This window comes from Mesoplodon mirus (assembly GCF_964341445.2).
Source record: "Mesoplodon mirus genome assembly, chromosome: 11".
In the NCBI taxonomy this organism is placed as follows: domain Eukaryota; kingdom Metazoa; phylum Chordata; class Mammalia; order Artiodactyla; family Ziphiidae; genus Mesoplodon; species Mesoplodon mirus.
The window spans coordinates 57,648,772-57,671,558 of record NC_138987.1 but is presented as its reverse complement, the minus strand read 5'-3'; the positions used below and the strand labels follow the sequence as shown (position 1 = coordinate 57,671,558).

At 41.1% G+C, this 22,787-nt stretch overlaps 1 protein-coding gene across 1 annotated transcript in view; it reads right to left on the bottom strand.

Moving 5' to 3' along the window:
- SCN8A (sodium voltage-gated channel alpha subunit 8) overlaps window positions 1–22,787 on the bottom strand; it is a gene marked incomplete at its 3' end in the record, with an annotated part of 182,904 nt that overhangs the window by 75,937 nt on the left and 84,180 nt on the right. Inside the window, exons 3-6 of the mRNA XM_082635167.1 lie at window positions 12,664–12,805; window positions 10,675–10,762; window positions 9,894–10,022; window positions 7,929–8,020 (exon numbers count right to left, since the gene is read on the bottom strand). Coding sequence (XP_082491293.1) covers window positions 7,929–8,020; window positions 9,894–10,022; window positions 10,675–10,762; window positions 12,664–12,805 — 451 coding nt within the window. The remainder of the gene's footprint in view (window positions 1–7,928; window positions 8,021–9,893; window positions 10,023–10,674; window positions 10,763–12,663; window positions 12,806–22,787) is intronic.

Here is a 22,787-nt window from a genome sequence, read left to right as displayed (position 1 = left end):
AGAGTCTTAACCACTAGACCACCAGGGAGGTCCCTCTAAAAGTCTTTAAAAATAGGGCAGAGATATTTACTTGTTCGTGATTAAGTAGCTGAAGTTTCAATCTTCTATTCCTAAGTCCTGGAAAATTGTATCATAATCACACAGCTAGGTAAGAAGGTATTGGTGGTATAGAATAAAAGGCAGCTATAAAGAAGTAAAAATTGTTCCAGTGTTCTGGAACTCATTTCAATAAGTTGCTAAGGAATAGAAAAATTCTTCACTATATTTGGCTGGGTTGAGGCAGGTGTATGTTGGGTCGATAAGTCAATTCTAGGCTCCTAAAATTATACAGTTCTGCTTTCAAAGTCAAAGAGTGATTTTTAAAAAAGAGTAGTTGATAAACCATAACGGAAAAGAATATGAAAAAGAAGGTATATATATGTATAACTGAGTCACTTTTCTGTACAGCAGTAATTAACACAACATTGTAATTCAACTATACGTCAATAAAAACTAAATTAAAAAAAAAGAGTAGTTGAATAGGTCACTGAAGAATGGCTGTAAAGTTTATTTTCCTGGACTTCTTTATGAAGAGCTTATATAGCCATCTCTCCTGAATGGTTCAGACAATCACCTGTCTGAATACTGGATGATAGTTCAAGGCCCTTTCTACTTCTATTTTAATGAACTGAGAAATTAGCTGTAAGCTGTCATTTGTATTAGTAACAAGAGGACAAAACTTTAAAATAGTCAAAACAATGTATTTGTGACATTAATTAATTTTTAAAAACATACAATTTAAGCATAAGTCTAATCTGATTTTCCTGGGCTGGGAAATCTTTGGACAGTTCCAAGCCCATACAACAGAAAATTCCAGGCTATGAGCTCAAACTATCTTCTGTTCCATAAGGGTGGGCTCCCAGCAGCCTTGTTTGTAGGAAGTGACCTTCTCTTAGTAGTTAGATGTCAGGATGGACACCTGACCTAAATCTAGATCCTGTCCTCCAGGAATATAGAATGGGACAAGAGACACTCCAGTAGCCTTTTCACGTGGTGGGAATGATGATATATAAATCTGGAAGCTAAATGGTAGCCATAGTCTATCATTATATTAGGATATGTCTGTGAAGTCAAGACAGCATTCTAAGGGATAGAAAAAGGAAATAGGAGCATGGAGAAGAGAAAGATGAAGACAAGGTACCTCCTGGTGTCTGGGGCTTTCTGGCTCTAGATTCTGGTTTCACTGGCTTCCAGAAGCCCCAAAGCATTCCAGCCCTTAGTTTCCTTGAAGTACTCCTGTATCTTTTTACTTGCAACCAGAGATGCTCAAATAATACACCAACCCTACATGGAACTCCTCACTACCTGAACACTCACAATCGGCTGGTTCAACATCTCTTCTCCATAAACCAGATGCCACTGCTGAAGAAATCTGTACACATGAGTCCAGAAAACTAAAAAAAAAATTTCAAGTGTTTTCCTTTGAAGTCTGAGGCTTAGATCAACTCCTCTGTGGAGTTCTTTCAGCTTTCAAGAAGGTTAAAGTAGAGACTTAAGTTGGAAATTGTATTCAGCCGCTTATACTTCACAGGGTCTCAAAGGAACAAAACTTAATTAAGCAAAAATGATCACTCAATAACACTGTGGCCATCCAAAAAGTTTACTCTCTAAGATTCTCATCCAGATTGTTAGGAGAAAATTAGAGGAAGGCACAGGAAGAAGAAAGGTGATGTAACTTAATATCTGTAAGTGAAGTTAGGCACACAATTACTCAGCAATATTAAATGTAAATGGCTACTGGATTATACACAGGCCTCAGCCAAGACTCTTCTTCCTTCCATTCGTGTTGATAACTGCAAATGACCATATTTGCAGACACTGATGCCAATTTATGGAAATGACGCCATCAATGCTTTTCTTAAGCTCAACCTTCATAGTCTTGCCAGCAGTGGCTGCCACATACTAGTAAACAGCCAAGCAAAAGTGCTCCCCCAGCAACAAGCAACACAGGTCAAAAAAAGTAAGAAGTTGGGCTTCCCTGGTGGCGCAGTGGTTGAGAGTCCGCCTGCCGATGCAGGGGACATGGGTTCGTGCCCCGGTCCGGGAAGATCCCACATGCTGCGGAGCGGCTGGGCCCGTGGGCCATGGCCGCTGAGCCTGCACGTCTGGAGCCTGTGCTCCGCAACGGGAGAGGCCACAACAGTGAGAGGCCCGCGTACCGCAAAAAAAAAAAAAAAAAAAAAAAAAAAAAACCAAGAAGTTGCTAGTAGAATTTCTGACCTGAGGCGTGCAAGAATGGAGAACGTCACTGTTCTGGTTGTGAGGATAAACTGTCTGACCTCCTCAACTGGTTCACAACACCGCATACCAGAATGCGCAAGAAAACTAATAATCCGAAACAGAGCAGAAAGCTCCTTCATATGACTTCTACACAACAGAGTGTGACACAGAAGCCACGTGGCAGCAAATTGGACAGCGAGGAGAAGAGGCTAACGTTGACTAGCACTGGGATGTGTCTGAGCAGAAGCAGTTAATAGATTTACTACAGAACAAGGAAAGACAGCTGGACCCAATGCACAGAAAGGTCAGCTACCAGATCGGACACTTAAGAATTTTTTTTTTTTTTTTTTTTTTTGCAGTACGCAGGCCTCTCACTGCTGTGGCCTCTCCCGTTGTGGAGCACAGGCTCCAGACGCGCAGGCTCAGCGGCCATGGCTCACAGGCCCAGCCGCTCCGCAGCACGTGGGATCCTCCCAGACCGGGGCACAAACCCGTGTCCCCTGCATCGGCAGGCGGACTCTCAACCACTGCACCACCAGAGAAGCCCTTAAGAAATTTTGCGAAGCAGGTGAAGCCGCTGTCACAGAATTTTACTCCTCTCTATGTCCAAAGGCGCCTCTGAACCTCCTGTCACCTTTCCCAATGCCCAGCAATCCCTTGAACAAATGAACAAAGCCTGCTTATGTGCTAAGTCCAGAGAAATCAGCCATGCTGATTTCAAGATCTTCCACCATGTTGAATGCCAGGTTATAAATAAAGTCAATTTATCTTTCCTAGTTTGTGGTTCAGGTTGAGAAATCTAACTGGTTTGAAGCAACACGAGCTACTCCTCCTACAAAATGAACATCAGAACAGGCCTCAACAGCAGTAACAAGCAGCTCTCACAACAGGGGGAAGAACAACTCCCCAGTCCCACAGTCTGGCTCGGTCCAGACAAGTCCTGGGGTACAGTCATGCCAGGTCACCTTCCCTGCTGCAGATTCAGTGCTACAGTGACAGTTCTTGCAGGTTCTTCAGATCAAGAGTAATGTGGGAGAGACTTGGGGGGCCCTTGATTTATTTACTCAAGACTAGATTCGTATCAAAGTCTGACCACAACTAAACTAGCTCTCAAAGGTGGGGCTGGGAGGGGGCGCTGTGAGTTCCCAGTGCTGCTCCACTCAGGACCACTGTGGTAAACTTCAGCTGTCTTTCCTGAGAAACAGTGTGGAAAAAGGAGAAACACAAAAGCAACTGGATTAATCATTAGAATATTATAAAAGAAACAATGACTCTGAATACAGTCTTAAAACACTTTCTATCCCCCTTCACAATGCAGCAGAAACTGCCACATTCATAACGGCCACATTTAAAGAAAATACCTTCTTTGTGAATGTTGGGGTGGGAAGGAGAAGGGCCTCTTATTTTCCTGCTTCTTATCTGATCCCACAGGTAAAGAGAGAGAGACGGTAACAGAAAAGAAAGCAGAGAAATAACAAATCCAAGAGAAAAATAATCAAGAAATTACAGCTCTAAAGAGAGCAAAAGGACCAACAGAAGTAGTGCTTTGGGGAGCCATTTAAATGATGATGGAAATGAAAAGGGACTGGCAGCGAGGCCCTCCCAACCAGTTTTATTTACACCATTAAGTGCCACACTCTAAGAAAACCCTGAGACACCTTCTTTGAGATGTCCACCCTACCTTGGGGGCATGTTAGTCCTGTGGCTCATGGCCAAAGCATGCAGGAGATGAAAATTCTGACAAAGTCACTTAGAAGTTCGTTTTTGTACCCAGATAAACACAAAGTGAAAACAAAGTTTTAAGACATATGACGTTCTCCACAGAATACTTCAATGTCAAGTTGAATCCAGCAAGTTCCAGACCAAAGAAAATATTAAAAGGGTCTTTTCCTATAACTGACCCTTTTAGCACAGTTTGCATGGCACTGTTCTTCAAGCTGAGTTCTCTGAAGCAGAAGGGAAACCATGAATGATAGGTATCCAGGTCTTGAGTTGGCAAATAAAAAGGGTCAGGATGTGAGTTTAGTCTTTTCTAAGCCACAAGAAGGCTCTAAATCAAAGTATCTCTTGTATAAAAGGCTGGAGCTAACTGATGCACTGCACTCTCCAATCTTCAGGGAGTCCTGACTGCCCTGACACATTCAGAGTATCTATCAATACCAAAGGTGCTAAGAGAGAGGATGGCATCAGCCAGGTGAGCAGGGTGAGTGCTCTAGGAAAGGGAAAACTCTCATAAAGAGCTCTGTGAGAACCTGTAGGTCCCACATCAGTTCTGCGGCTGCTCTCACTCCTGTTTTTGGCAGCTTTGGCTGCATAGCACAGGGAGATCAGCTAGGTGGTTTGTGACCACCTAGAGGGGTGGGATAGGGAGGGTAGGAGGGAGGGAGACGCAAGAGGGAAGAGATATGGGAACGTGTATAACTGATACACTTTGTTATAAAGCAGAAACTAACACACCATTGTAAAGTAATTATACTCCAATAAAGATGTTAAAAAAAAAAAGCCTATCATCAAACTGGGAGCAGGAAAAGGCAAAAGAAAGCAACAATTCCACTGAAGTGGCCTATGAGAAAACTCAGTACCCAAAGCAATGGCTTTTACTCGGAGGGAACTATGGCCCAACTCTGTAACTGTGGAGTCAAAATGACTTAGATTTCCAGTCAAGAGAGGGCCCAGGTCTACTGCCTCATCCACTGGTATTACCACCTGGGAAGGAGACCTGGGTAACAGGCAGGTAGGAACAAGGCAATAGCCCTCTACAAGTAGAATGGGGAGCAAAAGGACGTGGGATTAAAAGTCACACTTTAATTCAAGTATCAATTATACCACTCACTGAGAGTGATCTATTATTGGCTTTATTACCTCTTAAAGTTATTTTCCAAAGCCTCCCAAAGCCATCTCAGTTGGGGGGGTGCTTCTAGAAATAGGAATCCAGGAATCTATTTCAAACTGTGAAGCTGGTGGCTAAATCTTCATACAAACCCTTTCTTTGGGTTTAGGTTTCTTCTTTATAATTGCTACTGCTAAAATCATTTATGGAGGACTACTATGGGCCAGGCACTGTGTTTATAAATATATATTTGTAATACAGAATATAAAACTAGACATGAATATTTATCTATAAAACTAAAGTAATAAGGATAAATTACGTGACATCAGTCAAGAGTTATCTTGCAGAAATGCTGTGGTCAGAAGTTAATCATACAGCAGAGACAGAGACAGAGGCTAAGAGCTGGAGCAGAGACAGCATCTGCTGCCCTAGTTAGTGAGCAGAACGCAGCTTTCCAATTTAATTCTGGAAGAGAAGTTTTGAGATCACAAGAACATAAAGAGACAGATGCCTTGCGGAGTACGCTGGGGGAAGTGAGCAGAAAACATGGGATCATATTTAAAAGAGGCCAGAGGAGGAAAGAGACCAAAGAAAAAATGAAAGTAAAGATTTGGTGGTACAGATGTCTTAAAAAAAAATAAGACAAGGCCTGCCTAAGGGTTAGGCTGCCATCAACAAGCTTCATGAAGCTGCCTAGAGAGTGAGCTGAATTTTCTGTCAAACGGATTTGAAATGGCTAGGAACTAAACCTTGATAAGTCAGGGTTATAGTTTTTTGCCAAGGAGAATATACTCCAACTGACACCCAGCCTCTGGTTGATAAGGAGTAAGCTACCATTGCTAAAAATAAAGGAATTCATTTTAAAAAAATATTTATTTATTTGGCTGCACTGGGTCTTAGTTGCAGCACACGGGATCTTTTAGTTGTGGCATGCAAACTCTTAGTTGTGGCATGTGGGATCTAGTTCCCTGACCAGGGATCAAACTCAGGCCCCCTGCACTGGGAGCACCGAGTCTTAGCCACTGGACCACCAGGGAAGTCCCAAGGAATTCATTTTAAAAAAATTTATTTATTTATTTATTTATTTATTTTTGGCTGGGTTGGGTCTTCGTTGCTGCACGCGGGCTTTCTCTAGTTGTGGCGAGCTGGGGCTCCTCTTTGTTGCGGCGCACGGGCTTCTCATTGTGGTAGCTTCTCTTACTGCGGAGCATGGGCTCTAGGCTCACGGGCTTCAGTAGTTGTGGCACGTGGGCTCAGTAGTTGTGGCTTGTGGGTTCTAGAGCACGGGCTCAGTAGTTGTGGCGCACGGGCTTAGTTGCTCCGCGGCATGTAGGAGCTTCCCGGACCAGGGCTCGAACCCACGTCCCCTGCACTGGCAGGTGGATTCTTAACCACTGCGCCACCAGGGAAGCCCGGAATTCATTTTTAATAGGGCCATAATTTACTGGCCTGCTTCATAGCCCAAATCTGTAAATGGAGAAACTTGAGGTTCTCAGTAAGCTACGTTCTAAGTCTTCCCTCTCTGGGATTCTACCTCTGTGCTTCCCTCTCTCTGCATCTGATATCTAGATAACGTGTTGAAAAGGGGAAAAGAGGAATTATTTTTGGTTCAGCCACAAGGAGAAGAGCCACGTGATGCCAGGAATAGGATGCCTCTGTTCTTCATGTCCCTGTTTGTACAAAACTGCAGTGGAAAGCCTGGCCTCTCGGAGGTCTTCCCTGAAAACTCCTGAACATAACCAAAGTCGAACCAGCAACAACGTAGTCTTGACTTCTGCCACATTTCTGCCAACAATATTTTAGTTAGCAGACTAACTAAAATATCTTTCCTTCCAGATTTCAAGACTGGTCTTTAGAAAAATAGTTATTACCTGGTAGAAAGGATTTGAATTAAGTCAATGGATCTCAACCTGGGGGCCACAGATGGGCTTTGGTGTGTGTGTGGGGGGGTGCCTGTGACCTTTCATCTGATTCTCAAAAGGATTCCAAACCTTCAAAAGGTTAAGAACCACTGAGCTAGCTCAACCAGAACCAAGAAAAAAAAAGGCAAAAATTTAGAGAGACTGTCAATCAACTACCTCTCAACCACCCACGGATTCCTTTTTTTTTTTCTTATGAAGTTCCTGTACTTTTTTGTTTGCCCACATGTTTAGACGTATCTTATCTTACCTTTGACTTTTTTTTAACAGCACCTGCATAAACTTTCACTGGGATTTATGTTTGAGAATGGTCTCTGAATATATATGTAGTAGATGTCTACTGGTTCTTACTCTAGTGAAACAGACAGCAACAGAACGTGATAGACAGTGATTATTAAAGTTCAGGCTCTTAAATTTGTCTGGAACACTGGACTAGTTAACTGGGTAAGGTTTCTTCTGTGATTAAATAATTCCATTAACACAGTAACAATAAAAGTACAATTCTTCGAATAACATCCCATCAGCAAACCATGCGATAGGAAGCCTAGAAATCATAAGCAATGGAATGATGGTGAATGTTAAAATTACTGTAATTCCATGAGGCTAGGAAGCAAATGATTTATATTCAAAGAGACAGCTAGCTCCGTGACAATTCTTTCAGATATTGTAAGATCCAAGTGATTCTTAAGCACGTGCTTTTTCAAAGCATGGATGGAATGGGGGCTGCATGCCTAGCAAGCACTGTCAGAGATACTGCCTAAGGACCAAAGAGCCATTCCAGAGAACGTCTCCCAGGAAAAGCATGCGGAATGCAAGGCCATATCAGCTGTGCTGATGCCACTTCAGAATGTGGTGGACATAATGAATGGAGGAGAAAGAGGAGATGAGGCAAAGTCAGTCTTGTGTTTAAATTTTCTCACCTGGAATTACAGAGATAGTTTTCAAAGCTCGCAGAACCCTGAATGTTCTCAGCGCTGAGACATTGCCCAGGTCCACAAACTCTGTCACATATCTGTAGTAAGGGAGGTCACGCACAGACACAAATGACAAACACGGACACAAACACAAACACCAAAGGAAAAAAACAAAACCACAACAAAACAAAAAGTACAATACGTCACGTCAGGGCCCTAACCCAACACCTAACACCAACCCCGGGCCATCTTACCTGGGATTACCGAAATAGTTTTCAAAGCCCTCAGTACCCTGAAAGTGCGTAGAGCTGAAACATTGCCTAGGTTTACAAACTCTGTTATATACCTGCAGAATCAAACCAAAGTTAACTTGTAATGGTACCACTGGGCGAGGGTTTGAGAATGGGGGTAGGAAAGGGTCTTATATACAAGCTATGATTTCATTTATTTCCTTGAAAAATAAAAGTTTCAAAATATAAACATTAAAAGAACACATTTTTTTTTCAACTGGGCAAGGAGAATTCAAAAGTGTATTTGAAAGAAGTGATACCACCAGAAGGTTCCTAGGGCTTCCTTTCTTCCTCAGCATTGTGATGTGCAGATCCCAATCAGAATGACTACTTAGTCCATTCACTTTTTTTTAGTAAAAAGGAAGGCCAGGAGGTATTCAAAGGCTTATGTCTCCAAGTTTTATGAACAATTTCTTAGGAAAAGGAGACACATTTCTGCAACAGGAGTCTCATAAGAACAAATCTACATTAAAATAACTCCCTAGTTGACAATGGCAAAAATGCCTAAAATCTCTGCATAAATGACTTATCTAAGAGTTGTATGCATATCTTTGCAGTCATGCCTACAGATGAAGTTTTAGCCCGTGACATACAAAAACTGGGCTCAGGAAAAATCTAGATCATGGGATCAGAGCCAATATTGTGTTAAGTGCTCATTTAAGTGCCAGTGTGGCACTGTGGCACTGTGTTACGTGCCAATATTGTGTTAAGTGCTCACCAGCTCTGTGCCTAGCAAGGACACTTAAATTTTAAATGAACACCAATGTGTATTCATAATGCTGGAAAGCTAGAAATTGTCTTAATATAACAGAAAGTCAAAGTTCCAGTTTCAAATATTCAATGCATATCATTCATTCACACTTTATAGTTGAAATACATTCTTCTATCTGATGTTCAGACCCATACATATGCAAATGCACTCAATTTCTTACACGTCTGTGTGCATACACATAAACACACACACAATCTATACAACACACTTACCCCCTACCAAACCACAAAGTACTTTTCCAACCTGAAAATAAAAATAAAGTCTGCTATAACTCTTCTGTCACCAGCTAAACTTCCCAAAGAGATACATTTTCATTGTGAAAACAACACAAATTACCCTAGCATACCAGTGTGGTGTTACACTGTTCCCAAGTAATTATAGTTTGAAGCTCTGGTCAGTAATTCTTTACGAAGTGACCAGATTGGATACTTGGCTCATGTTTTGACTCTAAAATATGCTCTGAATTCTGCAACATCTGGATAGCCTCATGAAATTACATGTGAAATAACATACCCAGGACACTGAGTTCCAGCCTAAGGTTTACACCTAAAAAATCTGAGGTCTTCACTGAGGCCACCTAGTGATAATTGTGCGACCCCTGGTCAATGTTGCAAGGGAAAATAAAATATGAGGGAGTGTCAATGGGAAATCACTTCCTACTTTCTCTCCCAGCTGTAAAGCCTCTACTCACCATCTCCCATACGTACGTGCTGTCACTTCCTGAACCACAAGAGGCCCTCATAAGCAAGAATCATAGGCATAAGTCCATACCACCTTACATGGTTATCCATTAATTCCTCATACAACTAAGCCCACAAACTCACACTTACAAACGGTCATACAAACACACCCAAGAGTACAACCACACACAATCACCCAGAACACCAATAAAGTAAGCAGAGAACTTACGCCATCATGATGACACTGAAATCTAACCAGTTCCACGGATCCCGTAAAAAGGTAAAGCCATCTATGCAGAAACCTCTTGCAATGATTTTCACTAGTGATTCAAATGTATAAATCCCTGTGAACGTGTACCTGTCAAAGAAATGGATATCTTGAGGTAATTTCTGAACAGACAGAAACTTTAAATGAATCTTTTAAGATAACACTTGCCGATGGGTGGCTTCAACTAACAGAGACAAAACAGAAAGAACACAGCCAATGCAGCGGAAAGGAAGTGAGGAAGAGAAAGGGATGCTTCAAATGAAAATGACTGAAATGCACAAACCAAGAACTCTGGAATGTTGCACTGGGCCCTGACGGGTATTGCAAAGAAAAAACTCTGTATTGCCATCTAGCACATGATCATTTTGAACCAGGCGAGGAGGCCCCACAGCTAATTTTAACTTGAGACAAGTCAAAAAGAAAGGGAAAGCTAATGTTGGAGAAGAAGGCAGTATCATCAGGAACTGAGGGTACAAGATGGTGATGGGGCAGCAAGTCAAAGCATTGGCTAACACAGGAAAGGGCAGAGGTGATGAGCAGTAACTTCCAGGGCATACTTTCTCTTTCTAGAGTTGACTTCTAAGGATATTTCTTAAATTCCACATGTATCCTCACACACCTTTGTGACATGAAAAGTAGGCAATAATTTTCTTCCTTGGTGCATAAGCTGTGCAGTGCAAGATTCAGTGACTGAAAATATTTAAAACAAGCTGGCAGAAAAATAAATAAATGAGCTACTTACTCCACATTCTTCGACCATTCGGGAGGGTTACTAAAAGTCATGAATACACAGTTGGTCAAAATAGTGCACATAATGATCATGCTAAATACTGTAGAAAAAAGTCAAGGGAGAATATACAAAATCTGGCCAGTTTTTATCCTCAGGAAGCAAACACATATCGCATTGGCTATCACAGGAATTAAATCAGTAACCTGAAAGGAGACAAAGCACAGAGAGGAGGAAAAGGCGAGGTGATAATGAAAACCATGGGCATCACCATGAACACAGAGTGCCACCATGTGTATCCACACCTGGCCAGAGAATGTGAGCGGACACAGCAGGATGGCCACTCTCTTTCTTTCAAAAGCACTGTCACTGTTCTACTCCTTTTGGATAAACATTTCTCCCTCTTAGCACTTATGCCTCTAAATACCTCTTTGCCCAATAACCAGAAATGTGGTAGTCTACTAGATGCCAAAGTCATCAGATGAGAAAATAAATTAAATCTAATCTATATTATTGAGTAGTCATTTATTGTTAATTATCTTGCATTACCCATTATTTGGAAATGTGCAAGACATTAATGATTTTTTTTAATAGTCTTCCAAAGGTCTGATTGTTCTTGTGGGGCAAGGCAACAGTCAATGTATGCTGAATTTGTCCAATCTGGGAAACCAGTTATGGTACATTGGGTAAGGATTTTAAGGACATCTGCACCAACGTACTCCTAAGAATTAGGTAACGAGGCAAATTCATCTGATCATTCTGAAAGTGCCTGAGAATGTTTATGGGTAGCAAATCATTTTGTTGCCATTTTAATTCCATCCAGGATCTTTCTCAGCCCTTCCTGTTCTTGTCTACTGAGAAAAATTAAACTGCTTCAGGTCAATATGAGTTACTCAAACTCAAACTGTCACTTTAATAAGCACAGAAGCCATATCTCATTGGTTGCTAATTCACTCTCTCTTGCTAATGGCATTCACTATCTTCATTCTATTAGTGGAGTTTTAAAAAGAAAAACTACTTCTTACAGCTGGATTTTTTTCTTCACTACAGCTGTATTTTTCTTCAGGGAATAATAACATGTTCTGGCTAGAAGAGAAAAAACACCATCTTCTGATCCAACAAAAAGGGAAGAAGTCCATTGTGAATTATTTATTTACTTATAAACCTTTAGATTTCAGATCTATGTTGCTTGTAAACCAAAGATTCCAGACCAGGTTGCTAAGTTCTTACTGTTAATAAAACGTGCAAAAGCTTAGCAAACCTATTTACAAAGTAGCAACTGCTGGTTTCCTCATCCTACTTGGAGGGTACAAAAACTCTGAAGCATGGGATTAAGTACTGTCAAATTGAAGGCCAACCATGAAAGTTTAAAGTCACTATGTAAAGTTGCTAACCCCATCACATAATTTTTCATCTGTCATATACTCTCCTATATTAATAAGACATAGAAGTCATGCCACATTAATAAATCAGCATTTTCTGTTTAAGGGGAGCAAAAATACCAAAATAGATTCATAACAATCTTGCAATCTAGATCTAAACCTCTGTACCAAGGAGGCCATTTAATCTGAGAAACTATCTTAGATACTTTCTAAGCTCACTGTTCAAGAAATCAAAAATATTCAAGGCAGATCTCTAAAACACTCATTCAATTATTTGTAACTCAAGAAGTAGCTTTTCAAAAATTCTAATATGGACTTTAATATATAAAAAGCTGAATAATCTAACTATTGAAGTCTGAGTGCTTTAAAAAGTAAGACTTCAGTAAAAGGTTACCATCTTAATTTGTTGCTCTTAATGATATCCACAAAATTCCAGACCCCCATGACATCATCCTAAGAAAAAAGAATTTGCTGAAGCTCAACTCAGGGTTCAGCAGAAGTCACTCTTAAAACTTCTAACTGGTGGGATAGTCACCTACACTATTGGTAAAATACTTAATATACAATTAAGTTGTCCACATTCAGAAACACACACCAGAGACCATGCAACTGCTGCACTCACTCCACATTTGCAGAAAAGGATATGAATGTATCAAAATTTTAATAGCTATTCTTCTTATCAGGTTAAAAGGACTTAAAATGTACAAGGCAGGCGTGGCACTAAATCTGAAGAGAGTTTTCCCTCTGTTTAATACTACAAAGGTCTGTGGAAAAAGAGAGAGAGAAATTATTAAAGCATGGGAATTAATCATCACATGAAACAACATTTTTCTAGGCAAGAAATAAACTCAAGTGTACTTGTAAGTTTTACTTCCCAGTTTGGTGTCTCGGGCAAGAAACCTTCAGGCAATATTAAAGCAAGAGAAACCTCTTCCCTCACCTCCCTCCCACTTCCCTGCCCCAGATTACATTACAAATAGATGACACTATCTTAGCAGTTTTACAGAATAAACTTTCCTTTCAGAAACAAGACATTTGAATTATACGTAAACTATTTTATGCCAGCTCTGGACAAGATACTTAACTTTATTCATTTAGGATTCATTCACTCAACAAATATTTACTCAGTGCCTACTATATGCCAGGCAACATTCTAGGTGCTTGGGAAGTATCAGTAAACAAGGCCACCCTAGTGTGAGGAGCTTATATTCTAAGGGGGGAGACAGATAATAAATAAAAAACATAATGAGTAAGTAAATTACACCAAATGTGATAAGTGCTATGGAAAAAAGGAAGGAGATCAGGGAAAGGCAGCTCTAGAGTGCAGGGGTCAGGGGATGGGGTGAATGGAGAGATGACAGGTTTGGGGTGTTTTTTTTGAAGTACAGTAGATTTACAATGTTGTGCCCATCTCTGCCATACAGCAAAGTGACTCAGTTATACACATATACACATTCTTTTTTTTTTAAATAGTCTCTTCCATTATGGTTTATCCCACGAGATTGGATATAGTTCCCTGGGCTACACAATAGGACCCTATTATTTATCCATTCTAAATGTAATAGTTTGCATCTATCAACCCCAAAGTCCGAGTCTGTCCCTCTCAGGTGGTCAGGGTAAGACTACCGAGAAGAGAGATTTGAGCAAAAACTCAAAAGGAGGTGAGGAGGGTTCTTCATTCCACCAGTATTTACCTACCAAGTCTACTCTGTCTGGATTTTAAGAGCCTCCATTATCAGCCTTGCCAAAATCATTCAACTACGTTCCTGGCATGAATAATCCTGTCTTGCCAAACCAGTACAGGTTATAGTAATTTAAACTCTGGTCTTGACTCTCATTGCTCATCCTACCCAGAATGCCTTTTCCTGTCGCATGACTTCAATTCAATTAAAATCTTTTTGAGCATGTTTTGTGCCAAACACTGTGCTAAGCTCCTTAGATACAAGATTGAATAAAATTGTACTTTTAGGGAAGACATATATGTGAACTAGTGATTATGATGCAGAGTAAATACAAAGTTCAGTAACAACAATATGCGTAATGTATGAGGCAGCAGGAGAGAGAGATTTTCCCCCCTTGGGTGGGAAATGCAGGGGAAGAGAGTGGGTTGGGAGGTGTTCACAAAGGCAAGTAACTAAACATTTGGAAGGGGTTTTAAAGGATAAGCGGAGATTAAGAGAGATTAATTGGGCAGATAAAGGAGGAAGGGTTGGCAAGGAAAGGGACCAACATAGGATTACAAAGGCACAGTAGCACAGAACTGTGGGTGTTTTCAGGGAATTGATAAGTAATTCAGTGTTGATGGAGGATAAAATAGAGAGGGGGAGCAGCAGACTGTGAAGCTGGAGAGAGATGTAGAGGCCTACGAGACTGAGTTCCTAAGGACACAAGGTCAGTGGCAAGTACACAGCCCTAGCATCTCACCGTGCAGGTGAAAAAAGCAAATGGTCAAATGCTAGCCATTTTAAGTAGGTTTTTGTTTTTGTTCTGTTTTTTAAATTTAAAGCAATACACGTTCATAATCATAAAAAAAGGAAGAGAAAACGGGCTACCCTGGTGGAGTAGTGGTTGAGAATCCGCCTGCCGATGCAGGGGATGTGGGATCGAGCCCCGGTCTGGTAAGATCCCACATGCCGCGGAGCGGCTGGGCCCATGAGCCATGGCCGCTGGGCCTGCGCGTCCGGAGCCTGTGCTCCGCAGCGGGAGAGGCCACAACAGTGAGAGGCCCGCGTACCACAAAAAAAAAAAAAAGGAAGAGAAGACAAGTTCCATCTCATTACCCAACGATAACCTTTGCTGCTTGTATATCTTTTCAAAACTTTTTGGTGTTAATATAACATAAATATAGCCTTAAAAAGACTCTCCTTCTCTCTCTCTCTCAAATGGGATTCTACCATAAATACTCTTCTGCACCTTGCATTAAGGTGCATTAAATACTCTTTAATGCATTAAATACTACCTTGCATTAAATACTCTTCTGCACCCTCACAAAGAAAAGCCCAGGACCAGATGGCTTCTCTGATGAATGCTACCAAATGTTTAAAGAAGAATTAACACCAATCCTTCACAAATTCTTCCAAAGAATAGAAGAAAAGGGCATACTTCCCAACTCATTCTGTAAGGTCAGTATTGCCTTGATACAAAACCATACAAAGACATTACAAGAAAAGAAAACTATAGACTAATATCCCTTATGAATACAGATACAAAAAGCCTCAACAAAATACCAGCCAACAGTATCTGGTAGCATATAAAATAGGGATTATACACCACGACCAAGTGAGATTTATCCCAGAAATGCAAAGATGATTTAACATATGAAAATCAATCAATGTAATACAACATATTAATAAAATAAAGCGTAATTACTGCATGACCATCTCAATAGATGCAGAAAAAACATTTGACAAAATCCAATACTCTTTCATAATAAAAACATTCAACAAACTAGAAATAGAAGGGAACTTCCTTAACCTGATAAAGGGCATCTATGAAAAATCCACAGCTAACATCATTTTTAATGTTAAAAGACTAAAAGCTTTCTCCCTAAAACGAGGAACAAGGATTCCACTCTCACCACTTCCATTCAACACTGTACTGGATGTTCTAGACAAGCCAATTCAGCAAGAAAAACTATTTCTATTTGCAGATGAAATGATCTCGTATATGGAAAACCCTAAGGAATAGATACACACAAAACTATTAGAGCTCTTAAACAAGTTCAGCAAGGTTCCAAGACACAAGACCAACATATAAAAATCAGTTGTATTTCCATATACTAGCAATAAACAATCTGAAAATGAAATTAAGAAAACAACGTTATGGGGCTTCACTGGTGGCTCAGTGGTTAAGAATCCATCTGCCAATGCAGGGGACACGGGTTCGAGCCCTGGTCCAGGAAGATCCCACATGCTGAGGAGCAACTAAGCCCGTGCACCACAACTACTGAGCCTGCACTCTAGAGCCCGCAAGCCATAACTACTGAGCCTGCGAACCACAACTACTGACCCCGCACGCCACAACTACTGAAGCCTGTGTGCCTAGAGCCCATGCTCCGCAACACGAGAAGCTACCGCAGTGAGAAGCCCGTGCACCTCAACGAAGAGTAGCCCCCACTCGCCGCAACTAGAGAACCCCCACGTGCACAGCAACGAAGACCCAATGCAGTCAAAAATAAATTAAATAAATAAATGTTTTTAAAACTATAAAAAGAAAAAAAAAAGAAAGAAAACAACTCCATTTACCAGAGCATCCAAAAGAATAAAACACCTAGGAATAAATTTAACAAAAGAAGTATAAGACTTATACACTGAAAACTATAAAACATCATTAAAAGAAATTGAAAAAAACATAGATAAATGGAAGGACATCTTGCACTCATGGATTGCAAGACTTAATATTGTTATGGTTCAATGCAATCTCTATCAAAATTTCAACTGCCTTTTTGGGCACAAATTAACAAGCTGATCCTAAAATCTGTATAGAAATTTAAGGGAACCAAAATAGCCAAAACAATCTTGAAAAATAAGGACAAAGTTGAAGACTCGCACTTCTCCATTTCAAAGCTTACAACAAAGCTATAATAATCAAAACTGTGGTACTAACATAAGGATAGCCAAACACATCAATAGGATAGAATTGAGAGTCCAGAAATAAACCCATACATCTACAATCAATTGATTTTCAACAAGGGTTCCAAGACAATTTAAAGGGGAAAGAGCAGTCTTCAATAAATGGTGCTGGGACAACTTGATAACCACATGCAAAAGAAAGAATCTGAACCTCTATCTCACACCCGATATGAAAATTAACTCAAAATGGATCAAAGACCTAAATGTAAAGGCTAAAACTATAAAACTCATTGAAGAAAACATAGGTGTAAATCTTTGTACCTTTGGATTAGGCAATGGTGTCATAGATGTGACACCTAAACCACAAGCAACCAAGGAAAAAATAGATAAACTGGACTTCATCAAAATTCAAAAATTTGTGCAGCAAATGACACTATTAAGAAAGTGAAAAGGGCCTCCCTGGTGGCACAGTGGTTGAGAGTCCACCTGCCGATGCAGGGGACACGGGTTCGTGCCCTGGTCCGGGAAGATCCCACATGCCGCGGAGCGGCTGGGCCTGTGAGCCATGGCCGCTGGGACTGCGCGTCCGGAGCCTGTGCTTCGCAAGGGGAGAGGCCACAACAGTGAGAGCCCCGTGTACCGCAAAAAAAAAAGAAAAAAAAAAGAAAAAAATGAAAGTGAAAAGACAACCCAAAGGATGGGTGAAAATATTTGCAAATCATGTATCTAATAAGAGTTTAGGGGCTTCCCTGGTGGCGCAGTGGTTGAGAGTCCGCCTGCCGATGCAGGGGACACGGCTTCGTGCCCCGGTCTGGGAAGATCCCACATGCCGCGGAGCGGCTGGGCCCGTGAGCCATGGCCACTGAGCCTGCACGTCCAGAGCCTGTGCTTCGCAAGGGGAGAGGCCACAACAGTGAGAGGCCCGCGTACCGGAAAAAAAAAAAAAAAAAAAAGAGTTTAGCAGCCAGAATAGATTAAAAAAAAAAAACAAAAAACCTTTGACTCAACAGTAAAAGGACAAATAATTCAAGTTAAAAATGGGTAAGGATGGGCTTCCGTGGTGGCGCAGTGGTCGAGAGTTCACCTGCAGATGCGGGGGACATGGGTTCATGCCCCGGTCCAGGAGGATCCCTCATGCCGCGGAGCGGCTGGGCCCGTGAGTCATGGCCGCTGGGCCTGTGCGTGCGGAGCCTGTGCTCCGCGGCGGGAGAGGCCACAGCAGCGAGAGGCCCGCGTACCGCAAAAAAAAAAAAAAAAAGGGTAAGGATTTGAATAGACATTTCTACAAAGTAGATATACAAACAGCCAATAAGCACATGAAAAGATATTCAACATTATTAGTCATTAGGGAAATGCAAATAAAACCACAATGAGATACCTCTTTACATCCACTAGGATGGTAATAATTTAAAATAAAGAACATGGAAAATAACAAATGCTGGCAAGAATATAAAGAAATTGTAACTCTCATATATTATTGGCAGGAATATAAAATTGTTAATCTACTTTGGAAAACAGCTGGCAGTTCCTCAGAAGTTAACAATGAGTTACCACATGACCCAGCAATTCCACTCCTAGCTATATATCCAGGAGAACTAAAAACAGGTTCACACAAAAATGTATACATGGATGTTGATAAAAGCATTATTCAAAATACTGCAAAAGTGGAAACAACCCATCAACTGACAAACAGGTAAACAAAATGTGGCATATATCCATATAACAGGATACTCTCCAGTCTTAAAAGGATTGAAATTCTGACATATGCTACAACATAGATGAACCTGGAAGACATTATGCTAAGTGAAATAAGCCAGACACAAAAGGACAAATGTTATATGATTCCAGTTATCTGAGGTATCTAGAATTAGCAAATTCATAGAGACAGAAAGTAGAACAGAGTTTATGAGGGGCCTCAGGCAGGAGGAATGGACAGTTATTGTTTAATGGGTAAAGTTTCTGTTTGGGATGATTAAAAAATTTGTGGAAATGGATAGTGGCGATGGTTGTACAACATGGTGGATGTATTTAATACCACTGAAGTCTGCACTTTAATATGGTTTAAAATGGTAAATTTTGTATTATGTATAGTTTACCACAATAAAAACATATTGACCCTTGAACAACATGGGTTTGAACTGCTCAGGTCCACCTGTACGTGGAGTTTTTTCAATAGTAAATCCTACAGTACTACACGATCCACAGTCGGTTGAATCTGTGGCTGCGGAAGCACAGGTACAGAGGAACCGCAGACACTAAGGGACCGCAGGTGTGGGGGACACTGCATGTTTGGAGGGCTGGCTATAAATTATATGTGGATTTTCAACTATGCTGAGGTTCCATGGCTTTAACCCCTGCATCGTTCAAGGGTCAACTGTACATTATTACCTGAAAAGTGCCCAGTAAGGTGTTACTGATACATTTTTAAAAATCAGTTTTATTCCAAGCCAAATAATAGAATTAAGAATAGTAATAGCTAAAAGTGGTTCCCAACCCATTCAGAACTTCAGAAAGATTTAAGGAGCTTTTTGAAAAATAAGGACATCTGGGCCAAGAAAAAAAGAAAGAGAAGTTAAGTGTTCATACATGCCTTGCATGGCCTTGCAAAATCTTGAAAAGCGTTCAGACACAAAAGGCCACACGTTGTACGATTTCGTTTACACGAAATGTCCAGAATAGGCAAATCTTGATGGAAAGTTGGTTAGTGGCTGCCTAGGGCTGGATGGAGAGGGGATTAGGAACTCGCTGCAAGTGGGTCACTGTAGAGTGACGAAAGAGTTCTGAAACTAGACAGTGGTAATGCCTGCAAACCTTGTGAACAAAAAGCCAATGAACTGTACACTTTAAAATGGTGGATTTTCTAGCTTGTGAACTGGATGTCGATGAAAACAAAACACCACAAAAACGAACCATGTAAGAGGTATAAGACATATAAGAAGTTCTAAAGAATGATACCACAAACACTTAGGCACCCATCAGTTAGCCTAGGAAATAATGCCTTACCAATACTGCTCCTTTCTGCACTCCTTTCCAAATACACACTCTCCTTCCCACAGAGGTCAGCGGTATTTTGAATTTGGTACTGAGGTCCCACTTTTTCGTGGTATATTTCCAGTTACTCTGAGCTCCCCCTTTTCTGCACTCAAGAGTCTGTGTCTCTCATTATCCTCCCAGCTCTTTTTGTACCCTCCCCTCCACCCTCCCCACCTACTCCTAGAACTAAGTTTCAAGCTCTTAGAGAGCAGGAACCAGCCTCACTCACACTACCTCCCACAGCTCCAATATAATGCTCAACCCAAGCATTCCCAATAAACGGTTGCTGGCAGATTTTTCAAAGTTCCCGTCCTCTCATTTTCTGCTCCTTCCTTTCCTAATCTGACAGAGCCACACCAGTCTCTCCACAGTAGAAAAGCAGTGCTGGTACTGAGCCATATACATTCTGGAAATGCTCAATGCACCATCCCCAGTGTGAGAATGCACTGCAATAATATTCTTCCTGTACTAGAAGGGACTGGTTCCAGTGGGGTATGCTGCAGGGAAAGACTAATCCTAAAAGCAACAGGAAGTAGTAGACTTGGGGTTAGGCTGAAAGAGGTCAAGGGCTGAGCTACGGCTCTTCCATATTTTGGCTTCCCAAAGAAACAAAGAGCCCTGCACTTTCCCCAAACCCCCTCTCTGAAGTACTTGTACTCCTCTGTGTTTCTATAGCAACCCCCTCTCTGAAAATGCCAAGCCTTTAAAATAACCTCCTCATTCAACCTCATAATATTCCCATGAAGTGTGTGTGAAGGAGGGATTATTATCCTCTATGCATTTCACAAAAGCTCAGGAGAGGGACACCACCTATCAAAGGTCAGGCAGCAAGGAGCAACATATTATTCCAAGTTTAGAGCCTCCTTACAGCTCCTATTGTGCCAGATTGAGAGGCAGTTCAATGGGAATATGGCAGAGAATGAACCTCGTGTGGGGGATGGAGTCTCTGGTGAAAGAGAAAGTTGAGCCCCTGGGGTACACTGCATAAAAGCCTCAGCAACAACGGAAGAAGCACTGGCCCGTGCCCCAGGATCTAAAACCACCAGGCTGGGCCTTTACAAAATCACCTTCCTGCCTTAGAAGAAGACAGGCAACAGGGTTTTTAAAAGTTAACAAACTCTGCACCTTCCCAATTTCTCATCGTTTAGTTTGGTCATGATGGAAAGATAGGTCTAGAGGAACCACTGAGGGTGTTTCCTATCTCAGAATCGGAGCCTGCACAGCACCTGGCATGGAGCAGATGCTCGATAACTGCCTGTTGCTTGGTGACTGAACAAATGCTTGTATGTCTGAGGTGAGGGAAAAGGAGAAGAGGAAAAGGAAAAGGAAGACGTTATAGGAAACTGAAGTTGTTAGGCCTTGGTTGAAGAAAAACTAGGAGGCAGCTAGGATTCTGAACGAGTACAGTGCTGAGTTGGCAAGAAAGAGATGGATGATCCTGAGGGAAACTAGGTCTTTTTAGTGAATTTTAAAACGATGGTCTTGTAGGTATAAAGGCTTCCTTATGGAAGCCTTTTTTTTATGTGTGAAGTAGAAATTTCATAATTAATTTGGATACTGAATACTGCATACAGAATAGTTTATCACCACTCCTTTCTAAGTATTTACACCCTCTATCTTTATCAAGTATAAAAACAGGAGATACTTTTTCTATTCAAAGAGAAATAAACATCTAGCTTACACTAAACCTCCAGAAACGAAGGCGAATCCTCCATACTTCAAGCAGCAAGTTGTATTACAATAAAACATACTTTATTGTCAAAATAATTAGATTTACATATGCTTAATTCATACACAATTTTTCAAACTTCATCTTTTGCATAAAGCAAGATGCTATTTGGACCAACACAGTTCTCAAAGCTTAGGAATCTCCTTTTAACACTGGGGCTTGCAGTGCTTATCTGAGAGATAGAATAATATACATCAGGGGTCAGCAAACCTTTTTTGTAAAGGGTCAGATAGCAATTATTATAGGTTCTATGGGCCATACAGTCCCTGTTGCAACAACCTGCCATTGTAGTTGCAAAAGTAACCACAGACAATACGTAAACAAATAAGAGTGGCTGTGTTCAAATAAAACTTTATTTACAGACAAGGAAATTTTAATTTCATAAAATTTTCACATATCACAAAATATTATTATGCTCTTGACTTTTCCCAAACCCTTTAAGAATGTGAAAACTCTTTTTTTTTTTTAGCCACACCATGAGGCTTGTGGGATCTTAGTTCCCCAACCAGGGATTGAACCTGTGCCCCCTGCAGTGGAAGTGCGGAGTCCTAACCACTGGACCGCCAGGGAAGTCCCGTGAAAACTCTTCTTCTTAACTCATGGGCTGTACAAAAGCAAATGGCAGAGCTGATCTGGGCCAGGGGTCAAGGTTGGCTAATCCCTGTTATATACTAACACCAGTTCTGACCTAAACCAGACTGGTTGCTTAAGAATGATCTGATTAGCTTTAAAAAAAAGCAGATTCACAAGTCCCACCTCAGCGGTTCTGATAAACAAGCTGCAGAGGAATCTGTGCTCATCGGGGTTTGAGAACTGCCACATCACCTGTCAGGTATCAAAACACATAGGTTGTCCTTCTTCACCTGCCTCTACCTGGCTATATGGCCTGGGGGAGCCCCTGCAGCTCTATGGATCTCACTGTCCTCATCTCTAACATGAGAGAGGGGGCTGCCTGATGGGCATGCCCAGGTCCTTTCCAGCTCTGACATCTGTGAGTCTACAATTTACAAAATACACAGAAGCATCCAATATTAAGTGCAACAAAGCAGCAAACTATACTTCTGAGGAGAAAACCTACTATTATTCATTCCTTCACATTACATCTTGGTAGAACTCTCCTGAGTTATTTATTTTGCTCCTTCAACTGAAACTCTGTCAAGTCCATGGTCAACAGTGCTTAATACTATCCTGACAACTATACTTATGTGGGCAGGGGGCAGCATGGGGCAGAAGTGTACCAGACAGAACTGTACCACAGGCTGCTTTTTCCCTGCCCTATATCCCCTACTTATACCTCCCTGTTCTTAGCAGGACAGTGACTATGGGAGAGAGAATGGATAGGGATGACTGGTGATGGGGTAACTTTTAAAAAATATACACAAAAGCATTTTAAAGTCATACACATGGCTGATC